The following is a 26,729-nucleotide window of genomic DNA, read 5'->3' as shown; positions in this document are numbered from 1 at the left end:
TTATGTGCTGAAAAAGTCTGAGCACATGATTACCCCATTCAGGGAACATGCCTTTGAAATGGCTTTTTAATCTAGACTCTCCACTCCCTGACAGACTGAATTTTGCAGTATGTCTGTATTTGCTGTCTAGACACTTGAATATGCTAACCTCTAATTTAGCCCTCCTTTACTGACCCATGCGTTTCCTCCCTTCTGTGGGTCTTCTGGCTAAACTGGAAATGCAAGACACTCATTCTGCCCTATACCTGGCTGGTGCAACTGCATTCATACAAATCTGACCAGTGAAGTATGCACATGTTCCTCATTCACAGCAACAAGGAATCCTTACACTGAAAAAGTTTTGTAGCACTCTCCTAACCCTGTTCCCTTCTTCATGGTCTCTAGACTCAAAGAACAGCACAGTCCTTTCCTGAAAAGATTCAGGACACAACTGCAGACACAAGGGCCTGAGCTGAATCTTGTAAGCAGAAATATATCATTGTATACCCAGTTACGTAAACAGAAAATTATGGAAAAGTCTGACTGAAATATAAAAGGGAATGAAAAATACAGATGCATTCCAACAGCAGCTATACTGCCCCAAATCCCAAGGTCCACCTAATCCAATATTGCCCTAGCACGGGTTAAAAAAAGGAAACAAATGTTTAGGGCAGTGGGCAACTTCCTCTCACAATTCCCAGCAGTCTGATACAAGGCACTTTCCCTAGAGCCTTAATGGATTTTTCTTTCATCAGGCTTTCTGTGACTAGTTTCTGAAGCAAGTAAAACTTCTGGTATTTGCAGCATTCAGAGAGAGATATAATCAAGGTGCAGAGACAAGAACTCACAAAAGCCATGCTGTATTTCCACTTTTAGATAGTATGTTTGCATCACAAACCACTTCCACATGCCTGAAGCATAAAAGATTTGCTATCTGTGTCAGCTTCTACAGATGGCTTAAGAGGCAAATTAGCATTATCCAATTGCTTTAAAGTCTTGTATAGGGACAATTCACACAAAGACTGAGTAATGGCCCCTGTTCAAAGCTGAATTTCAGCATCAGGTCTGTACAGTTGTATAGTATGTTACCCTTGTTATGCGAGAGTCTGCACTGCTGATCTGTGATCTGCCTTAAACTCATTGTCTCTGCCCCTTCCCTACACTTCTCTATCCCACAGGAAGCACCACAGGACACCACAGAGCATCCCCAGTACAGTAAGGAGAGAAGTATAAAGGTTAACTGCTTGTAATTTGGACGATATTCTTCCACTCATGTACCAGCACAACAGTTTACAGCCACTGCACCAGTCTCTGACTTCTTGTCAGTTCAGGGAGACTACAGCAATTCTAACATGTCCCACATGTATTGGTTTTCCCCCCTGGAATAAACATGCTTAAGTTGCTTTCACTCAGTTTAGGGTGGCACATGTTCAAAACGTAGGTAACTAAGAATTTTATTATCTGCATAGCTTGTTTACATTTTCATGTCAGAGAGTACCACCAGAGTCCTTAACCTAAACGTTCATATGTAGATCCACAGATAAGTACCTGAGTAAGATAAAATGCAACCACATAAGGATTGCACAGTTTAACTCCTACTCTGCACATCTTCATTCTGCTTGAGGCAAAGGCTGTGATTTTTAAGAAAGAGGTTAAGAACCACATGATAACTCATTTCTTTTGGAAGTCAGCATCCAAGCCAAGGCCAGTGTCTTGAATTTTAATCTGGTGAATAATGACAGAATTCAGGACTTCTCATGATGGAAAGACTTATTCATAAACCACGTTCTGCATTGCATTTTGCTAGGTTTGCTTGTCTGAGGCAACGTCTTACTAAAGGGTTCATAGAGGCTACATTTGAAATAACTTGTGACACATGATCTTGGCTCTGCAGAAGCACCTCTGGAGGTGCAGCAGCAGTGTATCCACACCACCCTCACTCACATAACTAGTCATGCAAAAACTAACACCACAGCATCCAACTTGCACTTTGTTTACCTCTCTTCAGGAAAGCTTTTCCTCTCTGATGACTGACCACAATTACCTTTTCTAGTCATTAACAAGGCCAAAAAGAAAAGTGTCTAAGCTACTCATTCCCTTTCAGGTAACCAGACAGGAGGCATGCTTACCAGAGAGCATGGAAAAAAAACCCCAAGCTTCTTGCTCAAGAGCATCTACCACAAATAAGCACGATTAAGCAATAATACAGCAGCAGCTACTGTAAAACAAAGTTGTTGTTTATGGAAGGTGGCTTAAAAAAAAAATCACAACCATCTAAAGAATGATTGTACAGGAGCTTTATCTAAATTCTATATTTAAATAAATATCATTATTTTCCACTAAGTCTTTCAGTATGAAATTTTTTGTAATTTTCTAGCTTCCTAAAAAGGTTTTGCCTTTTGCTTCTCCAGCTGCTGCTTTACATGTATGCCTTTCTCCTCTCAAAACAAACAGAAGTAGCAACTGAAAATTTTAAGTGTTGAAGATGGGAAATATCAAGGGGACCAAGACCATCGGAAAGGTATAGGCTGCAAAGCAAGCTAGAAACATAACAACTGATCAAAGGACATTCAGTATCTCTGGGATTCCCTCTGCAAAGAGAATTCTTGAATGAAAGATAGTATAATGAATGAAAGTCCATGCTATTCTTTTTTTCACAGAATTCAGACACTTCATTTATTAAATACAGACAAGTCTGCTATCCATCTCCAAACCTGGAGACAGGAGAGGTTTAAGGCCTCTCCTAGTACTACCTGAGCTCGTTTTTAGCAGACTTGTTATTAGTATTGATGACCCACGGTGTTGAAGACTACTTAGGAGTTAGTCTTTAGGGCACTTAGCAAATTACAAAACGTGGTTTACACATGCCTACAGAACTATGAGGTGGAGAAATGGGAATGTAACTGTTGGTGCAGAATTCAATTTCCTCTGTCCTCAAGTCAGCACAGAAACTATTGCAAGTGACACCATTACTAACGTTTTTTATTCATTAGAACAATCAGAAATCTAAGGTGTGGAGTTTTAGTGAACAAAGGCCATAGGTAAACTTATTTAACAGTAAGACCCAAAAACTCCATACAATTACATGCACATGAACTAACTCCAAAATTATCTAACAAAATAAAACAAGATCTGAAGATAGAAATACAGAGGCCATAGGATAACACCTGCAAGGAATGCCAGGAAGACCTTTTCCTGGATCAAAGATTCTCAGGTATAAACAAGTAAAGAAGCCAAACATCTATTATTCCTCATGTTCTGCTACAGAGGCACTACAGGAATTTGTCCTGCTGAAGTCATGTCAACACTCTGTGAAAGAGAAGTTTGTCCTTTGTATCCATTCATTACAACATTTAGGGCTGCTTGCACTATCAGTCAGTATGTATATCAAGACACCAGAATTAAAAAAAAAAAAAAAACAAAAAAAGATTACTTTCTCCTCTCCTCGTGCAACCAGGACAATTTAAACTTGAGATAACTCGTGTTGTACGGCCAGCTTATCCACAGAAACAATTAGTCACGGTCTTTAAGTCCAGAACAATAGAAGTACAGCAAATACTCAGAAGCAGTCTTTGAGCACGTACAGTTCAGCACAAGCCACTGCCACCAGCATGTGTGCAGAACACAAACATCCTGCAGTCTCTGTTACATGTACCCCAATTCATCAAAATCACAAACCCATCCTTGGTTCCCCTCCTTCCTTTTGATGGCTTCTACCTCCCCTTATATCCTTTTCACTTCTCTCACCTCCATAACATGTCCAGTCAACTTTAGATGACCTCTTCATCATTTTTCACACTGAAAATCTCTCCTAGTTCATAGCCGTGCCTTTTCTTCTCAATCACCTGTTATTTTTACAGCAGTACAACAGTTCTTATGATAAAAATATGCAGTATATCTTGTTGTCCAAAAGAACAAGGGCAGCTGGGGGGCTTTCAGCAGAGGTCAAAAGAAACACCAAAGAGAAAAGAGAAGTCAACTGCAGACATATACCACATCACACAGTGAAATCAAGCATTCTTCTTTCTTAAGATATCAGTAACTATTCCAGTTCAAAGGGTGTAGATAGAGGACACATTTTGTTAATCCTATTGTTAGCACCTCTCACTCCTGGGAGTTTCAAGAGTCCCACATTGATATTTCTTTGTCCTACAAAGAAATGATTGCACTGTAGAGCAAAACTGATCAAAAGCCTGATTCTTATTGTTTATGCTGTAGCGAACAGCATTACCCATAAATACTCACAAGTCTTTAAACAGCAGCTTTCACCATGAATCCTCCTGTTCTGACCACTGCGGTTTATTTACCACCACAAATCTATGTCTAGATACAAAATACTCCGTCAAATCTGTGACAGCCCACCCATAATTTCTCAAGATGTTAAATAAATCATTATGCATGAAGGTGGATTTATTTCAACACAAATATGCCTATTACAAGAAACTGACATTCACAGGACCAATTCCTACAAAAACGAAAGGTTTGGTGTTTTCTCTCTTTACGGTAATACTGAAGGACAGGGACATTCTGTGACTGCAAAATACTCGGTCACCACACGCGTGGGCAAGGCCTGGCCCCACCTTACCGCCCGGACCCGTTTACGAGAAAAAACCATGCGGCAGCGACGGGGAGAAGCGCGGGGAGCCACGGCCGCCGCCTCCCTCCCGGCCCGGGCCCCGCGCCCCAGGCCCGCCCGCTCGGGAGCCGGGCCGGGAGAGCGAGCGCTCCCTGCTGCCGGCGGGGAACGGCTCCGAGCCCAGGGAAGGCGGAGGGAGGCTCCCCGCGGAGACGGGCAGCGAGGTGCCCTGACAGCGGTGGGAACAGGACCGGGATAGGCCGGGGAAGGACAGAACGAATGACTGCCGCCCGAGGAAACGGAAACCCGGGGACAGAAGAAGCGGGAGGCAGCAGGCAGTTCCCCTGAGGGATCAGCGCGCCGGCCAGGGACCGCCAAACAGCGGGCCAGGGCAGGACGCCGAGCGCGGGCGAACCGAGCAGCGTTGCCTCAGCATCCCTAGGCAGGGGCTGCCGTCCCGCCGCTGTGAGCGGCCGAGCGCGAGCTCCTCGGCTCCCGCGGTTCTTCACCCCCGCCTGCAGCCCGCTTGGCGAACACCGCTCTCACTGAGCCCGGAGGCGGCCGGTCCCGCAGGCCCGGGCGGAGGGGGGCTGCCAAGGCGGGGGCGGCGCCGCCCGGAGGGCGCCCCGGGGGCCGTTCCCGCTGGCGGGCGCGGAACAGCGGCGGCACCGCCAGCGCCCAGGTCCCCGCCGGGAAGCGCTGCGGCCCCCGCGCCCAGCAAAACCGGAAACCGCCACAACACGCTCACGAGCGCGCGCGGCCGCCGCCCCTTTAAGGCCTCCCGTGACGGGCCCGCCGTGCGGAGGCGGGGCGGGGCCACGCGCGGTTCCGTCCCCCTCCATAAGAGCGGCGGCCGGCGCGCGCCGCGGCAGTGACCGGGCGCTGGGGTGGCGCATGCGTGTGGCGCCGACGGCCGCGCGGAGCTGCGCGACACTGTCGGGGTGAGTGACGGCCCTGGCGGCACCTCCCGCGCCCCTCGCGGCCATGGCGGCCCCCGGGCCCGGCCGGCTTACCAGGGCTGCCTGTCTGCGGCTCGGGGCCATCCCATTCCGGCTGTGCTGGGCCTTGCCGCTGGGGAGAGGAGCGGGGACCGGTGGATCGGGCGGCACACCCGCGTTGGTCGGGCCGCCGCGCCGGGGTTGTCTGAGCCCGTGGCTCGGAGCTGCGGCGCAGCTCACACCGGCGGGCGGAAGGGGTGGCGGCGGCCCCGGGCCCGGTGGCGCGCGCCGGGAGGAGCCGGGAGCGCGTTTTGTGCTGCTGTGCTGAGGGGAGGGGGGGGCAGCAGGGCCGGACCCGCCGCGGCGCCGCTCGCCCCGGAGCTGGCGGGGGATCTCGGTGCGACACCCGCTCCGCTCGCCGCGGCGGGAGCCCATCTAAATGGGACGGGACTCGCCCGGGGTCAGCGGAGCCCGCAGCCACATTCTTGGAAATCAACGTGGCGTGCCACGCGTTTTCTTCCTGACCCGAAACAGTATCAGTGTGCTCTCACTCGCGTCCGAGCTGCTCCTCTCGCTCCTGTGAGTAAACAAGAGACCGCACTGTGGGCTCGCTCAGGCTCTGCGCTTCGCACGCTAATTTAGGATGGCTTAATTTAGAATAAACATTTCTTTGTGACTTAATACCTCATTACGCACTTATCCTCGATTTTCTAAAATAGCCAGTCTGTGGTGGTTAAATCTGGAGACACCGCTGTACCCTTCGGTATTGGCAGTGGAGAATGTGACAGCAGAGCGAGCAGGCCGGGGGACTTGGCGACTTCAGTGGTCTCCTGTCACTGGAGCATAGACCAAGGGCCCTGTGTAGTATTCTAAAGCAATAAGCAAAAAATTTCTTATGCTCGATCCAAAGATAACAGTACCTCATTACATATTAACTGGATGAGAAAGGCTCTGGGGGCAAGGTCTCTTTGGTCATTTTGGGAATACCTGAGTCTGTGTTATACGGGAATGGCAGGTGAATGATGCCTCTGCATCATAAATGCATTTGTGAATTGTATTTATAGTCCAGTTAAACTGCTCAATTCACCTGTATTATTCACTCAATTTACTTTATGCACAAACCTAGTTTTCTTTCCTTAGCAATTTACCTATATGGCACAACTTTCTGATTTTTTTTTTTTTTTTAAATAGAAACTTACCTGTTGAGGTGGGGGCATATAGTCTTGATGAAGCCCTATGTCTGCCCTGCTCTGCAGTATGGGAATTACTCTGGAGAAAAACAGTTCCAGTTCTCGGTAGTGGAAAAGAGAATTAAAACTTATCACAGTGTGTCTTACACTATGGTTATGATTCTGAGTCAGCTATAAAGGAATTTTTATTTCCTGAATGTAAGCTGTCTATATTCACATTAAAATTTTCAGGAGGGTGAAGTACCATACCTTAAGCATGCATCTGAAATCTGACAAGCAGAGGCAAGGCAATTGTCTTGCTATTTAATTATTAGTTTTCTACTGGCAGTTTACCAGTTACTCCCATTTGCTGTGTAGGACTGTGAAATGGTAGCCCAAATTTTAACTGAACTTAAACTCCTTGATGAACTGTGGTTCTTTGAATATATTCCAAATAGCTGACTGTTGCAATCTAAATACAGAGTTTGTCTGCTGTTCAGTTGATTTGTCTGTTGTATACCCATAGGATTAGTTTTATTTGCAAGCACCCATGATTTGACTGTTTACTAAGTGATCATAGTCTTAAATTCTTTGCCACAGAATGGTCCAGTTCTGGCTGGCAGAATGTGTAGAAAAATATCTCAAAGTTAAGAATGTAATTAATTTATACAATAACTGTAAAGAATATAATTCCTATGAATGGAAATATCTTCTGAGGCCTGTATCTGAGCATGCTTTAGTCTGTGACTCAGAGGGATACTGAACTGCACTGTGGAGGTTTGGTGCATAGAAAAGATCTAATTATTTATTAAATGAATAAATTTAAACTAACCTTCTTATGAGACTGTTTCTGCTAAGTGTTGGTTACTCAGTATTCATCTAGCTACAAAGACAGAAGTACTTGAGGGATAAGAACTAGAGAAACTGAAATTTTAACATTTTTTAAAGTATTTGGAGCTCCAGAAAGTATATTAACAGCACTTATGTTTTTGAAGTCCAATTGGAAGTCTGAAATACTTAAGTGTTAAAAGGGGTGGCTCTATCTCAGGTACTAATGTTAAATAGAAAGTCAGAGGAGAAGAAGGAAATTACATCACATTGTCAAATAAGGAACAGCTAGCTGGAGTGGATGACTTGTAGTGCAAAAATGTGCCCCTCCTCCTGTGAATTGCTCCTGAGATTTGTTAAAGATAATGTGGTGGCAAGGTGAGCAAAAATAGGTTGTGGATTTAAGGTAGACACATTTCTTCCCCTCCCAAAAGGGGTAAGTAGGTCTTATTTTTTTTCTTCCCCTCTTTCCCATTTCTTACAAGAAGTATATAAGCTCCTTGTCAAGAGTGTTGCCTTTATAAACCTGTCCGAAGTCTGTACTGGCATTCAGAAATCTGTACAGCAAATTGCTGTATTCCATACCCATTAAGTGAAACATTCTAGAGCATGCTTTGGTCTGCTGTGCATACCAGAAAGGTTTTCTTTGTTATGAACTTGACTTGCCTCAAATATTTGGTTGCATTGGAGCTGGGAGAACAGGGAACAGAGTAACAAGATTCTGTGTGTGATTGGTGATAGGTGTTGAGCTAAAATATAAGCACATGCTTCTTAGTTTCTAAACAGAGGATTACTATTGTTATAACACAAGTATTTATTATGTATCTGTAGGAAAATGGTATGTTTGGGATATTTGCTGTAATTCATCTTACCACAAAAATCTTTCCACATTTCTCACTATGCAGATACCCTAACTGTTTATGGATACATTTGACTAATTTCAGCTTACGCATAGCCATCCAGTTGAAGTCTGAAGGTATATTTGTCTTTGTAAAAAAAATCTTAAAATCAATATAATCTCCAATACTTGGTGTTATTCATCTTTGTTAATACAAGCAGACCTGGATGATTACACTCCTTTGCACTGTTACCTTTACAGGCAATGGTGTCAGTAGCTTCTTAAAGCACCAACAAACCTTCAGATTGCCTTGGCTTGTAAATGCCCTGTAGAAATTACCAGCCATAGTTTTTGTTTGTACTCTGTTTCTTTTGAATAACACAAACTGTAACATCTTCAAAAGTGCTTCGACCTTCCTAAATGCCATAAACTGTGCATAACTAGGTCAGACAAGCAGAGTAACTGAAAGCTCATTCAGTGCAAATGAACAGCACACAAATGTGAGATCAAGAATGTTTCATTACTGTGTAGTGTCCATTTTCTTTAGCAAATACAGTTTGATGTTATTTATGGTTAAGTCTAGATCCTTAAACTTTTAAGGAGGCAGAATTGGGACAGCAGTTAACAGTGAAAACTGTTGTTTATATCTTCATGACTGACTTTTGTAATTTTTTTTAAACCAATTACTAGAATAGAGTATGTACTACTCAGCTTTAGTAAGAGCATGCTGTCTAAAATACAAAGTTTGTACTCAGTTACATGTTCTCATGTCTCCCTCTTAAGATACTGTCTTCAGACAAGCTTATGCATGTTTTAAAATACAAGCACCAACTCTAGACTCCACTGAAAAAGTAACTAGGTGGTTTAGTGAAAGAGCACTACCTCTCCTGATATCCTAGCTTAAAGGCACAGAGGACGGTTTCATAACTCTCTGAAATGTCAAGGCAAATCACCTGTGAATTTGCAAAGAGGTCATTGATGAATGAAGCAAGTCTTATGGCTATATAATTTGTGCTTTATTTTTAAAAAGTAAAGACTTACTGAAACAAGTGAAAATCACCTTTTCCTAGAGTATGTAAATATTTAAGTCTGTTTCAGATGTTGAGCTTAGCATTCCAGAGAGATTTCAGAGAGGTGATTGTGCAACTATCAGTCTTGAGAGCTGAGATTTAGACAGCATTCAGAAAGCTGACACAGTAATTACTAGTAGTGGTTTAGGCGTGGGATTTGGTGGAGGTTGGGCTTCTTAACAAGCCCTGCAAGGGTTGTATGTTATCACAGCTAGCACGTTACATGTGCTCTCAAACTACAGAAGTTGTTCCCCCTCCTCTCATTTTATATATCATAATCAATGTCTCATGGTCTTGCCAGATCTTGTACACAGACTGAGGTGGAGTATGATCATTTGCTGACTAATCAGTGTTCTGTACCAGTGCTTTTTTAACTTGTGACTTGCCTTTGACTTCAGAAATACTGAAATGGACAGCAGGCATTAGCCTTAAGCTCTCTTAAGTTCTGTAATGAATTTTCTTAATTTCTTTTGTAGATTTGCTGCTAATAGGATAGGATCTGTGAGGCACAAAAAATCACTGCTCAATACAGTGTGGGCTGATAAGATGGATGTTTTATTTGGAAATTATGTTGATAAGTAATTTTAGAATTGGTGCTGTATGTGTACTGTGCTGCTTAAGTCATTTTGACAAGTGGGTCTCTCTAGTGTTCTGCTCCCCTGTATACAGTGTTTCTGCTTGCACTTACAGGACTATGTTACTGCTTCCCGGGACTCCGTGTTTTTATTTCATTTTGCTATGAAATATCTGCAGTTCCTGTTACTGGGAGGGGTCCAACTTAACTGTGTTATGCAAAAATTTCCAGGGTTAAGGTAGCTTTTTAAGGAGGTTGTCTGAAGAGGAAGAACATGGTCTTTACTAAAATCAGGAGGGCTGAATGAAGTAGGGCTGTGCTGCAGTACATAGAACACTGGTTTGGCCCCTGTTCACTTCTATTAAAGTCTCCTGTCTAGAGTTATTCTGAAATGCCTGCCTAAAATATATTTGGTATCTGGCAGTGACTAAAACAATCCCACTTCTGTTGACACAGACAGTCATTATTAAGAAAACCATCGCACTCTTAAAGAGAATGGGATTACATCTCACATATCATACATGTACACATGGTCAGAAGCTACTGTTTTCTTAAGATGATCAATACTGGACCCAATTCAAAATTGAAAGAGCACAGCAGTGTTGTTTTTTCTCAAACAGTTGTTTATAAACTGCAAATAGTGATGCTGGATTGCAAACTAATCCTCAGGCACCTGGTTTACAGTCCTGCTTAGGAGTCTGCCCATCCCTCATGCTGCAGACAAGTATAATGGATCTTTCCTCCTAAAGGAAAAGGAAGGTTACACATCTGCATAGAATGCCTGGTTTGGGCAGATTTACCATAACCATAAGCTACTACCTGTGTCTGTACCGCATTTTTTGCAGTACCACGCTCTGAAGGGGTTTTCTTGCCATGTTTGCTGAGCACTGATGTAGCCAGCCCTCAGTTGTTGGTTGACTTTTCTTTAGACGGAATTCTTTTGGTGGAAGGATATGGAGAAATTCACATTAATATTATATGGTCATGGTATTGATTCTCAAGAGAGATACAAATTAAACTGTTTTGGGTGAGGTTTGGTTTGGTAGGTTTTTTGTGTCTTTTTTTAAACAGACCGTATTGCACTTGCTGAATTTAGGATATTTGTGTAGATGAAGCAGAGACCCAGAGAACATCTTTTTTATTGTCTTTTTTATAGCCTGCCTTCAGAATGCTGACTAATTTTACATTGCCCCTTCCCCTCCCTGATAAATTTTCTAAACAAAGTCCTGTGAGTCAATTTGTTCTGTAGACTGTGATTACTTACTCAATATATAGCAATTGCCAACACATTTTTTCTATTGTAAATGAGCCAGATAAAACATTCTTCTCACATTCAAAATAGATTTGAATGCAGCAGGGCAGTTTTAGCTGAGATTATTTCAAATCACTAGATTTCCAATTTGTTTGAAATAGCTACAAGACTTGAGGTTGTTTTGAAGTATCTTAACACTCTTAAGTTTGTTAAGAATAGTTACTGTTTTATGTAAAATAAGTTTTAGAATTCTAATTCAAGTAGTCAATAATGCTGTTTATTGGAGCAAAGGCTATGGAAGATAATACTTAACAGCAGACTACATGTTGGCTACAGTGGAAACTAAAATCTTTAGTAGAAAGATACGACTGAAGATAGCTACTAGAAGGTTAGATTGTTCTAAAAAACTTTAAAAACTTTTTGTACATAAATAACTAGTAGTCTGTGTTCAAGAACTGAAGTTGTGGATACACAATTGCCATATATCAATACCTTTACTTAACATATTTTTCCTTTTTTCATATGCGTTTTTCTATGCAGTTTAGCTTTTTGAGAGAACTTGCCTGTTCTGTACTTTAATTTTGCAATCAGACTCAAAACAAGCAGTATGGTCAAGTTTTCCAGTTGGGAAGTATTAGGACAGAAGGCCTTCCTACAGAGCTATATTAATTCCTTGAATAATGAAATTTCCAATGAGAGATGGAACATCAGGTTTGCATTTCTGATATTTATGTCCTCTCTCTTGAAGGGAATGAAAACTGCAGGAAACCTGCCAAGTCCTGAATATCAAGGGTTGTGAGACATCCTCAGAGAACACTGCACGATGTCAACTGCAGGGGTTGCTGCTCAGGAGATGAGAGTCCCATTAAAAACCGGATTTCTTCACACCAGTCAAGGCATGGGCAGTCTGAAAACCTGCTGGGGTACCCACAGTGGATTTGAAAAGTGAGTGAGGCTAAAATTTATCTACTGCATCTTCAAGTATACGAAATGAATGTTACAAATACTTGTGCCAGTACAGACCTATGGTTTATTTACAGTGAAGGCTTTTTTTTTTCTTTTTTTTTAGTGCTTTCTTTAATGTGGACCCTTTAGCAGTGACATATAATTTAAACCCATCAACCGAGCAACATTTGCCATCCATTGGTAAGTACAAAGTCTGACACATAGGTGTTGGGAAGTGTAAGGGATTTGTCTTGGGAAAACCCTGCGGGCCTCGCTGACACCGACGCGCTCCCGGCTGGGCCGCGCTGCCCTCTGTTGGCAGCTCAGGAAAGTGCTCCTGTTCAGGTCCAACCAACAAAACCACTTTGAAACAACACGATCGAGTTAAACAAAAACACACACACACTCCCATTCGCCTTGTACGTAGGAGGCCTCTGAGTTGCCATTACACTTTGGACAGAAAAAATACTTGGTAAAAAAAGCAGTTGTTCTGTTGTAGTCCTATGCTGGGATCTTTGTAGCTCTCTTGCTTATGCGTGGAGTCTCTTGAACTACCTCATTTAACTGGAACACTGGTCTAAAGCAATAAGATATTCTGCTGCTATCTTAACTAAATGCATAAATACATGACCAGATAAGATCTGTAATACCTGCATTTCACTACTTGGAGACATTAAACAGACATTATTTACTGTTGCATTAGAAGGAACTAAATATACAGTGGCAAAGTCATGTGCTGTAGTGTTACTTAGAAAAGTGTCTCTAAGAATTTCTCACCTTTTTAGGGCACTCTTCTAACCAGGCTTCCATGAATGACCACATTGCTGGAAGTTGCATCCAAGTCCCATCTCAGAAATCCAGCCCACCTCCTGTAAGTCCCAAAAATGAACAGCCAATTTCAAGATACGACGACCATCTTGTTCCTGGCTTTAGTAAACTGTCATTAACCATGGGCTGTGTTTCTGAAGAAACACCTCCTCACATGCCAATAAAAAATGGACCAATTCAATTTCTGTCTGCATCTTCTAATGATCGCAGCTCCAGGCCACTACCCCCTCTGCCTGTATCTGAACACTTTACTCCAGATGAGGTTGACAAAGAGGTAGAATTCCTGACTAGCTCAGATACTGACTTTTTGTTAGAAGATTATGAACTTCCCCCTTTTAAATCCAGTGCTCCAAGCCGTCGGAGCTTTAGGGGCTGTGGACAAATCAACTATGCATATTTCGATACTCCAACAGGACCAAAACCAGAAGATGCCAACCCTACACAAAGCCTAAATGTGTACATATCCAGTATTTATCCTCCTCCACAGCAGCTGCATCGACGCCTGCGAAGGTCCCATTCCGGGCCAGCTGGATCTCTCAATAAACCCATAGTAAGACTAACTGGACACTTAAACAGGTCGTCTCCAACTTCTGATGAAGATAAACCAGAGATTCCACCAAGGGTTCCCATACCCCCAAGGGCTCTCAAACCAGACTACAGAAGGTGGTCAGCAGAAGTCGCTTCCAGTGCGTACAGTGATGAAGACAGGCCTCCCAAAGTACCCCCCCGAGAACCTTTGTCACGCAGCAATTCCCGTACCCCCAGTCCCAAAAGCCTTCCATCATACCTCAATGGGGTTATGCCCCCCACCCAGAGCTTTGCACCTGATCCTAAGTATGTCAGCAGCAAAGCTCTACAAAGACAAAATAGTGAAGGATCTTCAAATAGGGTCCCTTGCATTCTTCCAATTATTGAAAATGGTAAGAAGGCCAGTTCAACGCACTACTATCTGCTACCAGAGAGACCTCCATATTTGGACAAGTATGAGAAATTCTTCAGAGAAGCAGAGGAGAGGAGCTCTAACACTGAGGTTCAGTCCTGGTCTGGTGACTGCACAGCCACCTCAGCCCCAGTAAAACTGGACTCAAAACCCAGAATGGACATAGGTGGTCCCCTGAAACGAAAACACCTGTCCTACGTGGTTTCCCCTTAGTGACTGGGAGCACAGTCTCAGCTCAGTTATTTGGGATGGAGCTGAACTTTATCATGTTACAAAGTTCTTACGGTTCACAGAATAATGAAGTAGGAGCAGTTTGTCCTCTGAGAACTGGAAAGTGGATGGTAAAGTCCTCTTATGCTGCATATATTTGATATGTTCCTTAAGACTTTTTTTTTGTCTTGGTATGTAAGCTGAAAACCTACAAAGATCCTGAAGAAACATGGAGGGATAGTCACAGTTGGCCAGTTGTATGCTACCTAGATGAACATATTTGGTAGTCACATTATTAAAAAAAAAAATTTAAAAAATGAGTCTTTGCTTAAGAGTCACTTATAAAGTAGACAACAGACCAAGTAATGCAGTACAGCTTTTGTATCAGATATTTTCCAAAATTTTTTACACAGTAATTCTACTGAGAACAGACTGTCTTCTTTTACTAGGATATGTCAGCCTGATAAGAAGGTAACTGCAAGATCTGATACCCACTTCAAGACTTGGCAGGCATATTGGAAGTGCATTTTGAAAGATTAATCTATCTTACAAATTAATTTGATGCTAATAGACTTTTAAAGTGAGTTAGGTTTTGTGAATTCACTTGCTAGACACACTTGGCTCAATTTTGCAGTTTTTCCTAGAAGAGACTTGGACCAGCTATTGCTAAGCCTCTGCTGCTGCTCTTTTCCTGCTGGATCCTAGAAATGTGTGAATGTGTCCTGAGCAGCCACAGGGTTGCTATTAGGTAGGCAGTAACAACTATGTGCTCACCTAGAGTCTGAAATTATGACTGTATTAAATACAGAAACACAGCACAAGCTGGTCTTGTGTTGTGGTTTCTGTTCAGTATTTTAGGGGAGGAGGAGGAGGGTAAAAAACATGAGGAAAAACATGATTCCATTTATGAACAGTGTCAGTCCCATCTCTTGCTGCTTCAGATGCTGCTTCTTGCTGTTTAATTTTTCCTCACTGTGCCTCAGCCATTCACTGAAGTTCACTGAGGTGCCACCTTAGCAGTTTCTTGTGCTCAGTTTGGTTACATTTATTCTCTTACAGATAAGCACAAGAGAAAGGGTGCTCATTAACAGGGGTACAGAAGATTGTGTTCCTCCTAACAGAAGTAAACAAGGTGTTTACAGTTTAAACTGCTGAATGAGATGTTTGAGCTATTTTAAAGCTTACTTTTTATTTGTTTTAGTACAAACTAAATGAAGGTGAAATACATGCTATAGAAATGCACTGATATTTCTGCATTGTGTACAGTATTGAATAAAAAATAATTCACTTTGTATTTTGAATATTGTCATGTCTTGAGTTTAATAAAGTTATAAAATACTTATTTATGATACATTTTGGTTTTTGCTTTATTGAATAGTGTATGCAATTGTGCATTTTAGTTCTGCATTTACTGGAAAGTTCGAAGTCAGTAATGTTAAATGTGCAACAGATGTTCAGCTTGCATTTAATTAGAATTAAGATTTCTGTAGAAGTGTTCAATAGGTCACATTGCACACCATTAGTTTTAATTCCACCTTACTACCTGGAAGCATGGTATCTATAGTTTTGTGCTGACAATAAAACATCCTGTAAGATTAAGTTATCTGGCCTAACATTATAAATGATTTTGGTTTTTTCTAGAGTCACCTATAGCATGTTAGCCACCATTGTACAGAAAGGAAAGTAGTGTTCCTGTCTTCAATTTCTCACCTGGTAAAAAATAGCATGGTTAAGAGGGGATAGAAATTGTGAATACTTACCACAAAGCAAGTGCATTTCACCATAGTATGCAAGCCATGGATAAGGTTACTGAAGATAGAAAGCATCACACAACTTTGCAGGTAAATACTTGCCTTGATCTGGCAGTGTGGATGTTTCTGTCAGTGGGCTTTTTTCAGAATAAAACAGGGTACCATACTTGGTATTTTACGGGATGTGAAAAATGTCAGATGCAGTTTTTCAATAATGCCCAATCCCTTGGCTCTTATACCTTGAAGGATTGCTAAGCTTCATTTAGGAAGGTGCTTAAACACCTACTGCTGTGCCACAGCTCTAAGAGCCCATGCAGATTGGCTTCAAAATGTAAACAAGTTACCTAATCCTGTGCAAGGCTGTCAGCTATCATATTCAGCCCACAGAAAGCTCTGCTTTCCCTCCACCCCCTGGATTTTTCTCACATGGAAAAGGTAAAGCTGCTCATATTTAAAGGGAAGGTTGCAACTCTAGGACCCCAAAATAACATACCCTCTCAGTTACACCATCACTGCTGCAGCAACCAGGTCAACGCTGCCAAGCTGCAGCTCTTGCCTTGTAGACTGTTAGAGCTGGCACAGACTCAGTAGTTGTCATTCGAGTAGAACTCCATCTAAACCAAAGCAACTGCCCTACAAATCTCTCCTGACTTTTGCCTCTGGGCCCCACTCCATTCCTGATACTCAAACCTTCCCCCTCCCCATTCTAGTCTCACATATCTGGTATAAAATAGGGTATTTGTTACAGTACCTCCAGACCTGCGTATTTTCACTTCTGTTAGCAGTAGACATAGTTCCCTATAAACCAGCTAATATAGCAGCAGAAGGATGTTTAATTGAGCTGCTTCTGTGTACAAGCTGATTTTCATATTTATGTGCTGAAAAGCTTAAAACCGTTATAAAACTTGTGCTTTTGAATGGTCTTACGTGACCTTTTGTGAAATTCCTAAAACAGTTAAGACTTAACCTAACCTCCATTTGTTTCTCTCCTAGGAAAATAAATTGCATGCTCCTTTCCTGAGATATTGGTATTGGCTACTCAGTCCTGAGTATTAAAAAAAAAGTTGCTGTAATGATGTTAGCTCCCCTCTTGTGAGCTGTGTGTCAGCTGAGTTACAGCACAATGTTAAGAAGTTAACATTTCAGAAGTTAAGCAAGGAACTCCTTGGCTGTGAGCAAGACATTCAAACAGGTTACAGAGCTCACGTGCCTCTTGAGTACAAGGAAAGTAACCTACAGGCAAGTCTTACGGTGTTTAAGTAACTTGGCTGTTTTATCTAAATTCTGTAGTAACAAGGTCTCCCTGAGGACTTGGTCCACAATTCAGTTGTTCTTTCTGTGAAGGGGTCACTGACAAAAGCAGGTGGAAGCCTTGCATATATTCTCACACATCAGATTCCTGTTCTTTGCATGATCCAAAAACTGTATTTTGTTTTCCAAGTGAGTAATTAAGGCTGTAGGAGCTGTGGGGGAAGCTTTGCAAGTTCTGGCCAGAAGACATTTCTCTGCTCATCCCCTGGCACATGATAAGACTTGTCAGGACACAACATGCTTTTGCAACAGCCTGATCACGTTTGAATATTTAGAGTTTGGACTCACCTGGGCAAGGCCTGACAGCTTGCCTCTGAGAAGTAAGCCCCTTCCCAGCTAGATTTGACTGGAATAATCACACTTCAAAGCGGTTATCAATGTGATAAACTGAAGTTCGGAGAGTCAAGGAATTTGTGTTAAAGCACGGAAGAAAGATGTTCATGTGTGGAAAGGCAATGCTGCTCACAGCCTCCTGATTCAAGGAGCAGGTTAGCCACACTGCTCTCCCTGCCCTCAGCATTCTCCTTCTTGCCTCAGGAGCACTGTTGTGACCACCCAGCCATATCACTGAGGACTCCTTGGTGTCAGGAGGCAGCAGCTGTGCTGGGGCAAAGGGGTTGTACCACAACAAACTCCAGAGGGCTGGATCCAGCACAGCCCTAAGGTGAACCCAGGATCATTGAGATGTGTCTGGCAGCAAAGCTGGTGAGAATGGGAGGGGGGTGCCTGGGTGACTTCTCCCCCAGGCTCAAAACCGTTGATAGCACAAGCAAAAGCACAGAGTAACGAGTGACAGCAAAAAGCATCTGTCATATTCACCCTGGGTAAGGGTTGGTGTTGCCTGGTGCTGCTTGGCTGCTGTATGTTGGCAGAACACCCTTTACTCAGCGAGTCTCAGACTGGCAAATCAACCCAGAGGAGCTGAGTCTGGCTGGTACTAATGGAAAGAATGTTTTCCTGAAAAGAAGAAGCTGTGTTAGTACCAGGTGACTTGAAAAACCCATTAGCTTAACTTCACCATATTAACTTGCTGTTAAACAGATAAAGTCTGTAAGTAACACAGAGCTGTAGCTGATCAGCTTCTTTTGCATCACAAGAGATAAACCAGAAAATAAACCTGATTCAGAAGTATGCTGATTGACGACATAATTAAAATCTGCAGTCATTTAAATGTACTGATTGTTGTTGCTGTCATCAAGAGTTTTCCATTCACTCCCAGACTGCAACAGGCACAATTACTACTGTCCTGAAACTGCAGAAGAGCACTCAACAACATTACATTTGCTCCTGCTGCAGCCTTGGTTTTGTTTTTAAACAGTCTGAAATGTTACGTTTGACATGATAAAGGAAAGCATCCTTCTAGTCCAGGACAAAGACACCAATTTTGCAAGGGCAGTTACTATAGTAGAGTAGTTGCTGATGGTGTTCAAACCAAGTCTTGTCAAGAATGCAGGGTTAAGATGATGGCCAGATCAGTCATGGTGGAATTCCCAACCTTCAAACTCATGATTACAGACTGTGGCCCTTATAAACACTTTTAATATTATTATAATCTGTATGTTAAATACATACTCTCTGGATTATGTCAAGAAGGAAATTGGAGATGAAGGTAAACCCTCATTTTATGTGCTTGTAGGCACTCTGCAGTTAGGTAACCTATTGATTTTCTTTGGGTGTACTCAGCGTTCCTAGGGTAAACTTTTGTTTTTAAAGTAGGCTAATCTTTTCATTTCCTGTCAGCTTGCTTTTCAGAACAGTTTATATTCATTTAAAACTGAAAACATACAGCAAATGTTCTGTTTCACACAGCTTCCTGGCACTGAAAATCTAGCACACAACATTTAATTATACTTATTAATATTCGTTAAATAGCACTGCAGAAATTTCTGGCTGCTGAGCTTGTGATTAGCATTTGTAAACTGAAAGAGGTGTTACCCCCACCCATCCTGCATCGTAATTCGGGCCTTGCATAATCCCCACCCAAATGCCTATTTTCATCCACAGAGCTCATTATTTTTTCTGAATCATAAATAGAAGCCACACCCGTGATTGCTCATAGACTGTTGCTATATTATTTATATATTGGTGTGCACCTTGATCCCAGTTGTGGTTAATTTTGGAAAAGGTGTTAGGTATTCCAAATTTTAAGTGGCATGCCACTGAAACATGGGAACCATGACTGCTATTCATTTCCTTACAAAGTGATTCAGAGGAAGACATGCTTCTTTCTGAAGATTAAAACTGTCGTCCCCAAATTATTAGCATGTGAAAGCCACAAAGGAAGAGAAGTGCAAATACACTGCCATGAAACACCAGAAGGAAAACCATGCCAGATTATCCCACCATAGCCACTCTGAATCTGCTTAAGGATGCTAATTACTAATCACATTGAGCTATCATGATAACATACTAAGAGGCCTTCCATGCACAAAGTCTCTGAATCAAGCATGGGGTTATCAGGCCTGACACAGAATAGCTCCCCTGCCCACCACCTACCCAGGTGACAGAGAGACAAGTTCCTGTTACCTATACTATTTATTTTACCTTTGTTAATTTGTTTGTTATTTTCACAACCACTTCAAGGGCAGGGTCAGCACTACTGAGTGCCCTGTGGAAGGCAACTGGAACACACAACCAACCCTATAAACTTTGCAGTGGTGAGGTGTAAGGCTCTCCAGGAACTTCCCAGCTTCAAGGAAGTTCACACAAAGGACCACATCAACTCTTGCCATGTTGAGTCCAACTGCTCCATGGCAAGGTGCAAGGGAGACACCAGTGAATAGCAAGTGGGCCTCTGACAGGTTACTCATTGCCTCCCAATCCCTGTATTGTCATTTACTGGCTATTAAGCAAGGTCCAGAAGAAAGAACCATATTAGGCTGCACTTGGTGACTTCATTTGTCCCACGTCATGTTGCTAAGTTATTCAAGAAAAGTTTTCCTGCATCCCAGTTGCACACCCCAGCACTTAGATCTTAAGCAATTGGACTTGGGACTGGGCTGCTGTGATGCAGAATCTACACAGCACCAGCACAACAATAGGCACGTGGCAGTGCAGAGGCCTCCAGCAACGCAGGGCAGAGGTGAGATTACACACCCTGACACATTCTGTGCTCATGCGATTCAATTGCTAGTGGGAGGCAGGGCTGTCTTCTCAGAGTAACTTCTCATCATGGTGAAAAAAACCCAGTGAACTGAAGTCATTGCTTCGATAAAAGCCACGGGGACAGACAGCCCTGTCTGAGACACTTTTAAAAATGGATGCCAGCGAGGTGAGTGCCAGTGAGCTCCTGCCTTATACAGGGGCTGAGGGAGAACTGTCATGGGGCTCTGAAGAAGAAGGAAGGATGAACTGGTTAGTTCCTGAATTCAAGTTAAATGATTTTGTGCTAGTGTTTTGTTAAAGGCTGACAGTCTAAACATGTTGTTAAGAGTGAGGAGACCATGTGAGGACATTTTCTTCTATAGGTTTTACCAGTCATATCATGGCCAGTGCTGGATGCAGTACACAATATTGTTCCGTGAGAATAGCCAAGGACCCCATCACTCCATAATGAACCTCTCCACTAAGACAGAGGCAGCAGGCACAGCCAGCAGTCCAACCTGAGCTGGAGGTGATGCAACACAGCACACAGGAGAGCTTGAGATTGCTCAGCCTCTCAGGCTGCTGACACCTCACAGGCCATTGCAGGGTGCTCTGGACATGCTGCCTCTCGCAGGCCACGCTTCTCCCGTCATCTGAGCTTAATTGGACCAACTTGATCAAAAGCAGTCACCATGATAAGACAGGATGCTATTGCATGCCCTGGAGCAGCACGATGAGTAAGGCAGCTGTTTTACAAGCACTTCAGTTCACAATTTAACACCTGAGCTTTAGTTGGGCTAGTCAGTCACGTGCAAGGGAGCAACCAATGCAACACAACTGCAGAACCCTGGCTTTCTCCAGCAGCACAACTGGAGGCAGGCAGGTTCACTGCCTGCAGCCCTGCAGGATTTGATGAGACTGAGTATTTCCCCAAGAAATAGTCACGCACAAGTGGCCAAGACCCAAAGGTAGAGAGGCCAAAGCCCCCAGCTCCTCTTTGTGATCTTGGAAATGCTTGTGGAGAGCAAGAGCAGGGGAGGGGAGGGCAGGGCAGGGCAGGGGAGGCTTCATCTGTTCTCCTCGTTATGGGTGATTGGGACAGAACCATCACTGGGCACCAGCCAGGGAATGTCATCCTCAGTGCCCTTTAGTTCTTTTTGAAATTATTATTTGAAATTATTATTATTATTATTAAAGTTGTTAATGCTCTGTAGTTTTCCAAAGAGGAAGGAGGAAAGAAAATAATTTGCTGCAAGGGATTTATTTGAAAGTTGCCAGCAAGGCCTTTGTCTCTGTGAGCCCATCCAGGAGATTAGAGCTGCATTATCCCTGATTTCCTAGTACAAGCATTGATTTACCTTCTACATGACTGAAAGGAAGGCAAAGTACTCCTTTGCAAACACCGTGGAAGAACAGCTGAGTAACATATCAGATGTGGTCATGAGTAAAGTCAGCACAGATAAATGCATCATCTGTTACCGGTTCTCTCAGAGACTGCAATTCCCCACCCAAGAGCAGATTTCCTGTGAAAAATGCAAATGACAGTGCTGTGCCCATCAGTGATCAGACTCATCACCACCCAAGGTAGCAGCTTGCTTCCTGCCTATCTGCCAGTCACTATCTTGCCTAGCTGGTGACTTCAGTGTGAGAGTGCTTTTTCCAAGTTATATACAAAATAATACAGGAGAAAGTATGAGTCTCAGACTAGAGCTGCATGTATGTGGAAGTAGTAGTATGTTTCTTAGGAGAACACATTAAAACTTGAAAATATTTCAATGCACAAAAGTAGGCAGCTCCCAGAGTTGATACAACTTAGAGTAGAATGTGTGCAACCTAAAAAAGTGGTTCTGAAATGACATAGAGACCAGTCTGACAGCATAACTCATTGAAACAACAACACAGAGAAACTAAATGCCTTGTTTAGGAGAAGACCTGTAACTCTAAGAACCTCAACAGAAGGATGCCTCTTCAGAGTACAGAAATTCTGAAAATCCTAAATTCTAGCAGCAAAAGCCCTGAACAGAGTCTTTAAGAATCAAAGTGATTCCAACTACAGTGCAGGAATTATCCTTGTTGCCAGGTTTAGAGTCAGCAGATGATGCTGTATTTCCCAGCACCAAATCCCATACTCTCCAGGAGCAAACACTGGGACTGGCTGTCAGGAGGCAACAGCAGCAGCTTCTTCCCAATGGCAAAGAGATCCAAAAGCACTGGTGATGGTCAGCTAGAGCAGGACCTTACACCACTGAGAGGCACAGCCCTGCAGGACCTGAACAAGGACAGATGAGCAGGTCTTGTGGATTCACAGAATCATGGAATCATTAAAGTTGGAAAAGACCTTTAAGATCATCAAGTCCTACTGTCAACCCACCATCACATTCACCATTGAACCTTGTCCTCAAGTGCCATATCCACACATTTTATGAACACTTCCAGGGGTGGCGATTCCACCACAGTCCATGGGAAGTCTTTTCCACTGCTTTACAACCTTTTCTGTGAAAAAGAAAATTCCTAATATCTAATCTAGACCTTCTGTGGCACAACTTGAGGCCATTTCATTCCATTCCTTCTGTTTCCAAAGATGGGCCATACACAAATTCCATGGGCAACCTATTCCAGTGTCTGACCATAGAATCATCGAGGAAGGAAAGTTTCAGCTGGTACTCCAGTGATCAATCGTCCAGCAGCTCTAAAGCAAAGGGGCAAGTCCAAAATCAGACTAGGAAGCCTCCTCAGCAAGTCAGGCTCATCAAAGATCAAAGTTACACCCAAGCCCCATCTTATCAGGAGCTCCTGGGCCATGGGCAGAGGGTGCTGAGGAGGCCCAGGTGTGACCAGCCATGATGGGCTCTCAGTGGCCAAAGCTGCTGCTCAACCCTGGAAAAAACTGTTTCCATGCTGTTTGAAGGAATGCTGGTCACCGCTCAAGAAAATTTTCATTAGGAACTGGCAGCAAATTTAGGCCAATACTTTGAGTGTCCTGAAGCTGAAAGCAGTTTGTCTGGAGCATGTGATGCATTTAACTTTGAAAGCTCCTATCAAAACCCTGAAAATTGATGCTGGGAAGTCCTGGTCAGAATACAGGACAGCTACCAGTGGGGAATGTCACTGATGCTTAGAAAGGAATCACCTTGCTTTTCACTAAGTCTTGAACAGCAAATAAAAGCACAGAATTAAGGAAAATTCTATTTGCTACAAGACTGGATGGATAAAGTCACAGAATTACACTTTCAATTTATACTCTGCTGAAAAACAAAGATCTTTAAGTACCTGGGGCCATAATCAGAGTTAAACTACACAGTTCAACACAATGCAGACAAAATTTTAATTGAAGAAACAGCTGCAGAAACTGCCATTTGAATTCAGAAGATTCCTTTGATTCAGAACAGCAGCTCTACAAGACTGCAAGGAACAGTGAGAATCCCAAAGGAAATTCTACTATAACCATCCATGAGGAGAGGATGGGTGCAGTACTTTAAAGCTGTTTCTGAACCAAGTACATGCCTGAACTGCAGGCATGTCTGTGCCTCAGAGGTGCTGCCACTGTAAGCTGTAAAAATAATTACACCATCAATATTTAGAAATCAGAAGGATTTGCACTGAAATGTCCCTAGTCCTGCTGGGAAACTTCCATCAGCTGAGGAAGACTTCAGTGTTACCAATGTTACACAAGTCTGACTACATCCAACTCTGCTCTTTAGAATATGAGTGCTTGCATGAGATCCTCAGACAACTTTACTTCTTCCTCCCTCTACCATTAGTGGAATGGCCTTGAATTAAATTGTAAAAGTACAGAAGTATCTCCATGACTCGGAGGGCCATAAACCCTATGTAGGGAGGAATTATTTAAGGTTGTACAAAGGGTACAATTAGAAGCTATTGAATGAAGTAAAGCAAATGAACAAGCCCAAGTATAAAAGCTTCCTCTCAATCTGTGATGCCTTCTAGCACACAAAACAGTTTTGTAGAGAGCAGAAAGGCTCCTAGAGCTGCTACAAAGACTGAGTGTGACACAGAGCACTCACTGCAACCCTTAACTGCTGCATCACCCAGAGCAGCCCTCAATGCACCTTGGCAACATGGAAGAACCGAGTTACCTAAAACTCAGGATACTGGTTTTCCCAAGTCTGGACTTCATTCTGGAGCCTATCGTGTCAGCGCTGCTTCTCAAAGAGTGGCCACAAAAATACAAGCCAGAAATGCTGCCTAGTCCCTTAAATAATAACCAACTGTGAGTGTACTCAGGATAGAGACCCGGGCTCAATTCCCTCCCATCTGGGCTGTGTGGCTGGGCCTGCTCTTCACACAGAGCTCTGCCAAGCATCCACAGATGCCCCTGGAAGACAAGGTCTGCCCTAGGATGCCTTCCACACAGGACACAAGCTGAGAGTGAAGGAGCTGGGCCAGTGTCTGAGGCAGCACCACTGCAGGGATTCACAAAACCTGCTCCTCACCCCTGCCCTTCCCTGGATGCTTCTCAAGAGATGGCAGGAAGAGGCTGAAGGCCAGATAAATCGTCTCAGCAAGGACAGTCTGTCCCTTTTTGCTGTTCATCCCAGAAAGCTTTTGACTTCCTGCCAAGTGACAATGCTGCAAGAACTGCAGAATATCCATGGAAGTTCAGAGCTAGGGAATGTTGTCAGAGCCAGGCTGTCAGCCGACAAATCAGGGCAGCAGGGAGGCACATCTGCTCTCATTTTACATAGTTTGCTTTCTTTTCATACCACATGCAAGACCACATTCTAAACATACTAAAAGATTATTTACAATTTTGGACAACAATTCATTAGCCTGCCCAGTGTTTTCTTGCTTATTTTTCAAACTTCAAATGTTGCATACCATGCCCTACTAAAATGTAGTCTCCATGGAACAGCAATGCATCCTTTCTTCTGGAGGTAGAGTATGAGAATATGAATGACAGTATGGATGCAATGCTAGCAATTACTTCTGTCGTTGGCACCTTCCTACTTCTCTGTCACATAGTTCTCTTTCCAACCAAGCCATGGGTCATCCAGGCTGCTGGAAGACAGGTATTTTTTATCATTTTGGGATCACTGCTTATGTTTGCATCATGATACATTTTTTTGTTGAAAGAACAAACAAAATAATCTGATTAAGTAACTATTCTTTGCTCTGACAGTCGCTGTAGGTTTCATACCAAATGGTAAGCATAACATAAATGACCAGCAAGCTGTTAGCCATAAATGGCTAACAAGGTTTGTAATTACTGGATGAAGCATATTCCCTTGTGTGCTTTTACAGCTTTAAGTACTAGTGTGCAGGCTGGTTTGTATCCATTATGGTTCCGCTTCCACCCATTTTCAAAGTAAAACTTTGGTCTCTCTAGAAAAGCATCCTTTCTCTTGCTCAGAGGGACATACTGCTCAGAGGACTTGCTCCTGTTCACAGTACAGTGCTGTGTACTTCACTTTCCTCTTTTGGAAAGGAACTTGCAAAGAACTGCAGCAAAACCAGACTGTTCACTTCTCCACATGTTTCTTCTGCCTCTTCTTCATTTAGAAGCTTGTCAGTCTGAATGAAAATATTTGTCATCACTGCAAGTATTCACTGATGGCTCTAGCATCTATGCCATCTTGTGTACATTCCTGCTCCTAAGCCATATAATACTCTTCAATTCCCTAAGAGAACTCATTCTCAATGATGCATTCAAGCCCACAGAATAACCAGAATTAAGAGAAAAAAACCCCACATTATTCTTGAGAGATGATCCGAGGTATACAGCAGATGCCAACTGACTGCCTTCTCTTCAGGAAAACAACCAACCCCCAAACCCTCAGGCTGCCAGGAACAAAATGCTAAATGTTAGAGAAGAGTGGATGCATTCCCTTCAGTTTAAGCTGAGTTCAGTGGCAGCAGATACCAAATTACCACAGGTTCTAAAATTAAAGCTTGCCAATAATAAAAAGGCACAAAGTTTCTAGTGTACATGAAACAATGAGCAGAAAAGTACCTCAGCTCATCTTGCAGCAGCAGATAAAAGAGGATTTTAGGAAAAGAGATACTGGAAAGTGAGGAAAAAAGCATTTCTCTAACTGGAAGGCAACTTTTTTGCCCTCAAATCAGCAAATTCCTTCTAACACTTACCCTAGGAGGAAAATCAGCCTAATCTTAGTTCATACACTTACCCTAACTGAAAGACCAAGTTAATGACACCTTAGCAGAAAGAGAACCCAAGTAAATTCATGTTTTGCTGGACATCTGCAACATAAAAGGTTGAGAACAGGGTCAGCTGTATGAAGGTAACTGTGATGCAAGCACCACTACAGTATTTCATTTACCAAGTCCTTTGCTGAACATGGTGGAAGAATCTGCAAGTTAAGCAGATACATCCATGGGCTCTAGGCTCATTTTTCGGAGTGTTTTTCCTATTACCATTTTAATGGGAGTGGGAAAGCCCAAATATACACACTGAAAA

At 42.9% G+C, this 26,729-nt stretch overlaps 1 protein-coding gene across 2 annotated transcripts; it reads left to right on the top strand.

Moving 5' to 3' along the window:
- Nucleotides 1-5,432: 5,432 nt before the first annotated feature.
- Nucleotides 5,433-15,496, top strand: ERRFI1 (ERBB receptor feedback inhibitor 1). 2 transcript variants are annotated; one of them, XM_082295705.1, is made up of 4 exons: nt 5,433-5,496; nt 11,973-12,169; nt 12,294-12,370; nt 12,955-15,496. In XM_082295705.1, exons 2-4 carry the CDS (start codon nt 12,048-12,050, stop codon nt 14,148-14,150), a joined length of 1,395 nt encoding a protein of 464 aa, XP_082151831.1. In that variant the 5' UTR covers nt 5,433-5,496; nt 11,973-12,047; the 3' UTR covers nt 14,151-15,496. The 2 variants fall into 2 exon arrangements, with proteins under 2 accessions (XP_082151831.1, XP_082151832.1); XM_082295706.1 differs by lacking the exon at nt 5,433-5,496 and adding an exon at nt 5,912-6,072.
- The last annotated feature ends 11,233 nt before the right edge of the window (nt 15,497-26,729 follow it).

Source organism: Coloeus monedula, assembly GCF_965178545.1.
Source record: "Coloeus monedula genome assembly, chromosome: 22".
NCBI classification, from domain to species: domain Eukaryota; kingdom Metazoa; phylum Chordata; class Aves; order Passeriformes; family Corvidae; genus Coloeus; species Coloeus monedula.
This window is presented reverse-complemented; position numbering and strand designations above follow the sequence as displayed.